This window comes from Cyprinodon variegatus, unplaced genomic scaffold (assembly GCF_000732505.1).
Source record: "Cyprinodon variegatus isolate N-32 unplaced genomic scaffold, C_variegatus-1.0 Scaffold152, whole genome shotgun sequence".
Classification (NCBI taxonomy): domain Eukaryota; kingdom Metazoa; phylum Chordata; class Actinopteri; order Cyprinodontiformes; family Cyprinodontidae; genus Cyprinodon; species Cyprinodon variegatus.
The window spans coordinates 290,699-299,119 of NW_015150605.1; the positions used below are offsets into that span (position 1 = coordinate 290,699).

The following is an 8,421-nucleotide window of genomic DNA, read 5'->3' on the forward strand; positions in this document are numbered from 1 at the left end:
ATCCATCCATCCATCCATCCATCCATCCATCCATCCATCCATCCATCCATCCATCCATCCATCCATCCATCCATCCATCCATCCATCCAGTACTACTTTGTGCATCAGATATGGACTACATGTTATTCCGACTGTAAAAAGCCCAGGATGGGAACCAACAGACATTGGGGCTTGCCAATTATCATACTCATAATACCACGTTGTCCATATCAGATGGAAATGGATACCTATAAATTAAACCTTTAAATTAAAATAAACTTGCCTCAATAATCCAACAGAATTACAAAAACACCAGCTTTGCCATAAATCTTTATAGGGACATACTGTATGCCCACATATATTGCATTGATTTTCTCCCCATACCTGACTACATGAATGCATAATGTATTTAAGGTAATTTGGAAACTAGTGTTTTCAACCTTCTGTCCTTAGGGTGCACCACCCTGCATGCTCAAGCTGTTTTTCTGCTTCAGTACTGAATTTTTAAATGTATGAATTGTTAACAAGCTTTTCAGTGTTGTCTTGACAAGCTGTTAAGGTAAATGATTCCTTCAAACCTAGTGTGTTTGAGAAGGGGAAGATTTTTTCCACTTCTCTCATATCTGCTATTCTCTGGTAGATTAAGGCCAAACTTGAAGCAGGGGACGAGAGACAGGCAGTTTCTGCAGTCTGACTGCAATCTCTTCAGAAACTGGACAGGGCTGTTACTAAGAGCATTTTATTTTAATCAAAGCTTAAAGCTGAGGTTGTTTTTAGAGGATTTATTTTCTTTTCCTACTAACATTTGTAACAAGACTCAGAAACTCATAATCAGTTCAAACATACAGCACAACCTGCTTTAACAGAGGCTTTAACTGAAGTAAGCTTATAATATTGTCAGTGTAATTTAAATGCAAATGAAATTTAAAAGTCTCTGCGCATCGGTGAACAAATAAAATATGGGTTTAATAATAGATAACAGCATAAAATGACGCACCTGTCTTCTTAGCTGTCTGCCTGCAGAGCGGAAGGATGCTGGTCGCTTTAGGACCGAACTCTCTGGAACGTAGGTGGGACTGAGCTTGTTTCTGTCCAAACTCTCCTCAGGACTGAGCCAGCATGAACGTCTTCTCTCAGCATCTGTAGGACTCAGCCTGACAGATGGATATCTGTCTATACTGTGGCTGGACAGGAGCTTTGGCCGGTCTGTGTTGGGATCTGGGTTCAGCCTATATCCATCCATACTGCGAGTGGAGCTGAGTCTGTGTCTTTTTATTCTATGGGTAGGGCTGAATCTGTAGCCATCTATACTGTGAGCTGAGCTCAGTCTGTGCCTGTTTGTCCGGTAAGCTGAACTGAGCCTGTATCCCTCCATGCTGTCAGCTGGACTGAGTCTGTGTAGTGATTGCTTGTCAGTGGTCTGAGAGGTGCTGAGCCAGATTATGGGCTTGGAGCTACGTCCGGATCCTAGAGAGGCATGGCTGATTGCAGGAAGAGCTCCTGGAACCTGCAGCAGAGAGCTGCCTCCACTGGAACCCAGAGAAGACATGGAGCCTGTACAAAACCATACAATAATCAGACATAAAAAGAGAGGTATGCAAAGACACAAGCTGTAGTAAAATCTGTTTTTTTACCTGAAAACTTTAACATACAGGACAATGTTAATACTTCCTTGGGTTAATTTTTATATTACAGTCCCTCACAGTTTGATTCACCCCATTTAATTTTTTCATATTTTGCAAAAATACAATTACATAAATACTAAGATAATTAGTAAGAGACTAAAACACAAAATAGCATGTGAAGGAAAATTGTGAGATTTACAGAAGTGTCGGTAGTTTGGAGAGATTTGAATTGTTCTCAGAGCCCCAGATGCTCTACAAAGCCAAAACAGTTAAACTCAACTTCAGAAATTATGTACTAAAAGTAATTCCTTTCCCCCTAACAGCTACTTTGTTTGGAGACATTAATTGAACACCCACGTTTAGCTCTTATTTCAATGGGATCAGCAGTTTCAAATCAGGAACCAAGTTGGAAATGGACCAAAGATCCTCTTATTGATAGCACACTTAACCTTGTGGGCCACCGAGCCTACTAATCATATCTGGGAACATCAAATGCAAAGTGGACTCTGTGCCTCTGGAGTAGTCAAGGTTGAACATTCCCAGTAGTTCTGTGCTCACATTTTTACACTCAGTCATCCCCCATGTTTTATATCTACAGATACAAACCACCCTGCTAAAATGTCCTTGAAGGTCTTTGGCAGCAGCAAAGAGCACAATGATTTTTGTATGAAACCTCAAGCTTTCGATGAAGGCACTAACTGGTCTTTAAAAGATATGGCAGCAATCATAAGACTAAATACATTATGAGCATGAAATTAATATTGATTAGTGATTATGGCTTTCATGGATTGGAATGATTTTTACAAATGATTAGAATTATTACAGAAAAAATGTGGTGCACAGCTTTGAATTTATTGTTGCCTTTCTCTAATCTACACATTGTCAGTACACATGCAAGACAGAATATAGAGTAGAGAAAGACATGGAGCGGTTAAGAGGTTTGAGCTGACTGTGCAGTCCACTCCCAGGGATTCACTGCCTCCTTTTAAAATTCCTAATACTTTTAAATTACAAATTATATGCAGCACTTTGTGTCAGGTGTTGAGTGTTTTAAAGAAGTTCATAAATAAAGTTAGGATTGTGTAGTATTCCATACTTTTAGGCCCTTATTACTAAAAGGCATGTAGAATAATGACATAATCTACACAGAACATCAGCTAGGCCCAAAAAGCAACAAATCTTCTCTGGATATAAATACAGTTAAGAACAAATGAGAAACAAAGTCAATGTAATTGATATCTAATGGAGTGGAAATGCTTACAGATTTCAAAGTCTTTGAGACTCCAAACAACCACAGTAAGAGCTATTAATCAAAAATCAAGAAAGCATAGACCAGTGGGAAACCTTCCAGCAGTGCACATCCTACCAAAATGACTTCAAAAGTGCATAAAAGAAATAATTCAAAAAACACTGCTAACAATTCCAGTGATTATTTTACTTGAAAAATATTCATATAGAGGGATTATAATTTAGCGTAAGACCTCCTCAACACACCCAAGGACCTATTTTTCAGATGTGATCAACCAATAAATAGGTCTTATTAGCAGTTATCAATCCCATAGAAAACTATTTTTGTTTTTGGTTTGTTTAATGTGAGCAACAGGTGGATATTTTATATATATATATATATATATATATAGATGAAGAACTACTTAATTCATATTACAGCTAAATATATTCATTAATTCTGCAAGCTAAAAGGGAATAACCATTTGGATTAAGATTTTAGGATTGGGATTCATTCGGTGCTAACAACCAGCTGAGGAGACACAATGTAAAGTCATTCTACGGGACTGATCACAGCTAATAACTGTCATTTAATGGGATTATATATTTAGGATTTTTAAAATATTTTCTAAATCATAGTTTTTTTGTATGCGTGTTAATCGCTGGTAAATTCGCTCTATGATTAATCTCTACTATGGCACAAAACACATTTCTTTTTAGCACTGATACGGCTAAAAGCACCTGACGTGTGTTTTAAATTTTTGAATCTCAGAGTCAGTTTAGTACTATGTTTTACATTTGGTGCAGTTTTACTACAAGCATACCGGTAGCTTATTTGTTCATAAATGTTGTACACCTGGAAATATTTTTCATTTTTCCTTTTTAGTACATTTCTGTCCAGAACAGTATTTTGTACTGCTTTCTGTATGGTGATCAACAGACAGAAACTTCGAAAGAACCACTCAAAGAATATTACTTCTGGAATAAGTAATAAAATATCAATTTAGATGGAACAAAGAAGAATAATGTACTTCAAACCTACTTCAACTTATTTGTCATTAATCTTAAAAACCTCTTCGGGGCTTTAATAACAGTACCTCTAGTTGCACAGCATCACATCTCAGCTGTCAGCTCTTTATTGAAGCAATGATTTTTACAGAAGTCCAATTAGTGGCTTCAGGCCTCTGAAAGCTGTTCAATTCAAGCTGATGTAAAAACGTCAAATTACCTGAGTAGCTGTAGCCACAAACGGCCTCGAGGCCAATGGGGGCGTAAGAGGAGTATCTGAGAGGTGGGACATAGTTGTCGCTGGGGAGAGACAGCATGCGTCCCATCCTCCGCAGGTTTCCATGGGAACAGTCCTCGTTTTCCAGTTGCACCTGCCCAATCAGATCCAATCCTCTGTTACTGTTACTGTCACCCCTTCTCCCTTCACCAACTACTTTCAAGGAATGCGGGGGTTACCTGAACAGGTGGCTCCACGTTCATCTCTAGGTCTCCACCTACCGACATGCAGCTGAGACGGCGGGTCGCCTCCTCCCTCTCCCTCTCCCTTCTCTCTTCCATCTCCTTCTTCTCCTCCATCTCCTTCCTCTCCTCCATCTCCTCCAGCTGCGCCTCCTTGTTGCTTTCCTCCAGGTGCTTCATCAGAACGGCGACGACCACGTTGACCAGCACGAACTGTGCCGTGAGGACGAAAGTGACAAAGTAGACAGGGGAGATCAAGGGCAGGTAGCTGAGGCAGTGACGGTCATTCGGGCGGCAATCTCTCAGCGTGTCCTGAAAAAAGACAGAGAAAAGAGAAGATAATGAAGTAAATGGTTGTTCATTTCAAAAAGTGAAGTTATATATTCAAAATGGGAACCATAGTTTCAATAAACACAATGACATAGTTCAGAATTTATTTCTTTTAAGTGATGATTATGACTTACAGCTAATGAATAAAACAAAATAACATCCTAACATTGGAATATTAGATAAGATCAAATTAAAGACTTTTGATACATGAATACCATCCTACCGAAAACCTATACAGAACATATACTCAGTACTTGTTCAGGGTTTCTTTTGCAATAATTACTTCACCAGTGCAGAATGGCATGGAGGGGATAAGACTGTGGTGTTAATGAAGCCAAGGTTACTATGATGATCAGCTTGTCTGCATAGTTGGCTCAGATGACTCTTGTCTTCTTCATGACAATACTCCATAGATTCTCTATTAAATCAGGTGGTTCTTTAAGCCAATCAAGCACAGTAATACCATGTTATTAAAGCCGGTTATTGCACTTGTCAAGGTGTGACTGTACCTAAAGTTGCTAAAAAAAATCAAATTGGCATCTCCTAAAACCTTGTCAGCAGAGAGAAGTATTACATTGCAGATATAAATCAATTATTTAAGGCATCCTATTTCACTTGAGAGGCATCTGTATAAAAGATAAATGGATAAAGAGAGGCGTGTTGAAGGATAGTAATGTGCTTCTAGCTGGATCCAACAGGGGGAGATGTTTAACTGAATGTGATCTCCTGTGTGTGAGTCTGTCACAGAAGTCATCCAGGCTCTAATGTAAGCAGCTCCTATTCTGTCATAAAAACAGTGATGTGCTCTCTGCTTAATGCACTCTCTGCCTCACTTCCAGAATGCACACGATCACAAATATGCACTCTACATTTTATCCTAAGTCTTTAGAGAGGTAAAAACAGATCTAACCTTCATAATCCCATTCCAGTTGTCTCCGGTGGACACCCGGAAGAGCGTGAGGAAAGCCATGCCAAAGTTGTCGAAGGTGGCGTGCCGACTAAGACCCTCACAAGGGTTCTCGTCTGAACACTCTATAAGAGGATGAAAAAAAAAGCATTGGAGGCGATAAACGTTGGAAAGCAGAGAAAGGAAGGAAGAAGAAAATTAGTTGTTTGTAGACTGGAGCTCTGATTGTCATAATTAACGTTTGCAAGTCAACAGAAATTTGTTCTTGTTATGCAATCCACAGAAATCACACCAGTGTCAGCTGAAGCACACACTCATTAGCGATTCAACACTGGTTCTATGCACACACATACACAAACACACACGCACACACTAACCCAGTTTTCCAAAGAGCTCAACTCCCAGAGCTGCATAGATGAAGAACAGCAACATGAAGAGCAGACCCAGATTCCCCACCTATAGACGGACACATGACACGCACACACAGATATATAAGGTATATGATACACAGAAAGAGAGACATGAACAGCAAACATCAAGAGAAAGAGAGAGAGATGCGAACATGCAAACGGATATAAAAATAAAGCGCAAACGCAGAGACCGCTGAGCATTTACTCAACTGATGTTTAGTACGTCTTTAAAAAGTAACAGGAGCAATCAAAGACACCTGAAGTAGAATCAGATTTCACCATAAGAAAACACAAGTGCAGAATCAGAGGCTGGATCCAGCTCTGATGAATTTCGAAGCTGCTTGTTTATTCTAACTCAAACCCGTCTTAACCCCTGATTTGCTGTGCAGTGGCAGTCGGACACCACAGCAAAGGACCGAGACTGATCAATCCCTCGCAGCAATAAGTTACTTCATAAGAAACTTTTGAGTGTGGGCAGGATGGAAGAGATCATCCATAAAGTGACACAAACTACAGAGTTTCACAGATGACTTGGAATACCTGCATAGAGGACTCCTGTATCTTAGGAGAGTGCTCCGTGGCTTCTCATTTGATTTCAGAGATTTTTGTTCTAAAAACAGCTTTCTGTTTGTCATTGTGTTCAAGGCAGTTCAACAGCTACAACTAAAAGATATTTTATGTCTACATGTATCTAATATTTTCCTTTTTCAAACTGCAGTTTATATTTTTCCTATATGATGGAGTCACCAGCCATGGTCGGATCTATAAGTTGAAACCAAATAGAACAAATCCAGTCGTGGAAAAAACGTCTAACTCATGATTAAAATAAAATAAAAAAAGTTAAATACAATCCACTGGAAATTGTTTCCAAGTTTGAATACTTTTTGCTTTCCATCCAGGAAGTTTTTTCAATTTAAAATATCAGGAATAGCGTTGCGGTGTAGGTTTTATACAATAGCCCATCAAAACCTTGTTTTTGTTTTGAAAACATCATGATTAAAGTTTAGTGGAACCAACTTATGTAGGATAAGGATCTCAGTAATTCATTCTGTGTTGCTACATCACATGCCACGAAAATTGTCTGGAGGAGTTTTGGTTCTTATACATAGAGTTTAAGGAGCTACTTCACTTCGTTGAGGTTCAGAGACAATTTTTTCTGCACAATTAGCTGTTTCATCCAGAGGTCGGGACTTTAACTCAGCGATAGCAGGAACTTGATTCCTTAATTTGTTGCTACAGAATGATTAGGTATACACGAGAGCCCGTTATCATGGTGTTGACTGCAAGATATATCCATAAACAAAGCCCTAAGCATAATCCTTTCACCTCCTTGCTTGCCAGTTGGTGAGAGGCGTTCCTGTGAGATATAGTCAGGCATCTTTTCTTTTGTCCCCAGTGTTCAAAGCAAAGTCTTTTTAGGCTTTTCTACCACTTCTCTTTTTAGGGAAGCATATTGCCTATGGCGATCCTTTCGAGCACTGAACATATTTATCCAAGGTTCTTTTTATAAACCTAGACATTTAACGTCTGAAACAACTACTGATTCCTCTAAAGTCTGAGATTAATTTCTAGATTTTTGTTCTGTTTTTCTGATTAATGTAAAGCTTGACCTTGAGGAGATAGCTGTGAACCTTAAAATCTTTTTTGTTTGTTAATATGCTGGACCATATATTTCAAAGAGTTTGGAAGTAGCTTTATAACCTTTGCAGAAACAATTCCAGCTCTAAGGTTGTCCTTGAGCCTTGGCATTATGTTCATCTACATCTTTATACACCAGAGAAGCACACTAACAAAGATCCTCCTGTAATAGAAGAGTTCTGGCTTTTTGATGAACAGTAAATCAAATATATTTCATCACTAACCTCTAATAATACTTCTGATCTTGTAAGCTGTGGATGCAGTAATGGCAAAAAAATTTCTGTTGGCACTGTCTAGCGGGTACGCCATCTAGAACTAAAACTTTAGTCTAGTGACAGCCACAGTCAGGCACTGTTTAAGATGGCTTGTGCTGGTCTTTAAGGTGAGAAAAAGCTAAACATAAAACTGCACCTAAAATTACAGTTTGTCAACCAGGAAACATAATGATATAAATGAATGAAGGCTTGGCACTCCTGAAGAATTGTATTCACCTCATTCATCATCATACATAAAGTATTCTAAGCTGGTAACATATAGCAAGATAATTTGATAATCAGATTTTATTTCTTCACTTTATAAGTAATTTCATTGATTTGTGAAACAATTTAGTGCCAAATTTCTGTGCATTTTTAGGATCAGGAGCTGGATTAAAGGTTAAAAGATGTTTAATCAATTTAATCATCAAAGGGTGTAGGTTTTCTATTTAAGGAATACCATGCATCTTTTTGAATTGGTACATATAATGGTCTTACACTTGGCAAAAAAGAAAGATACAGTTAGGAGTCCAATAACTGTAGTTTTGCACAGGAACATCCTTACCCTTCACTGAGGAGCCCAG

The 8,421-nt window shown here is 38.6% G+C and overlaps 1 protein-coding gene across 1 annotated transcript in view; it reads right to left on the minus strand.

The window, feature by feature from the left end:
- cacna1h (calcium channel, voltage-dependent, T type, alpha 1H subunit) overlaps positions 1–8,421 on the minus strand; it is a 114,237-nt gene that overhangs the window by 3,556 nt on the left and 102,260 nt on the right. Inside the window, exons 30-34 of the mRNA XM_015377340.1 lie at positions 5,913–5,991; positions 5,539–5,660; positions 4,296–4,610; positions 4,060–4,210; positions 977–1,533 (exon numbers count right to left, since the gene is read on the minus strand). Coding sequence (XP_015232826.1) covers positions 977–1,533; positions 4,060–4,210; positions 4,296–4,610; positions 5,539–5,660; positions 5,913–5,991 — 1,224 coding nt within the window. The remainder of the gene's footprint in view (positions 1–976; positions 1,534–4,059; positions 4,211–4,295; positions 4,611–5,538; positions 5,661–5,912; positions 5,992–8,421) is intronic.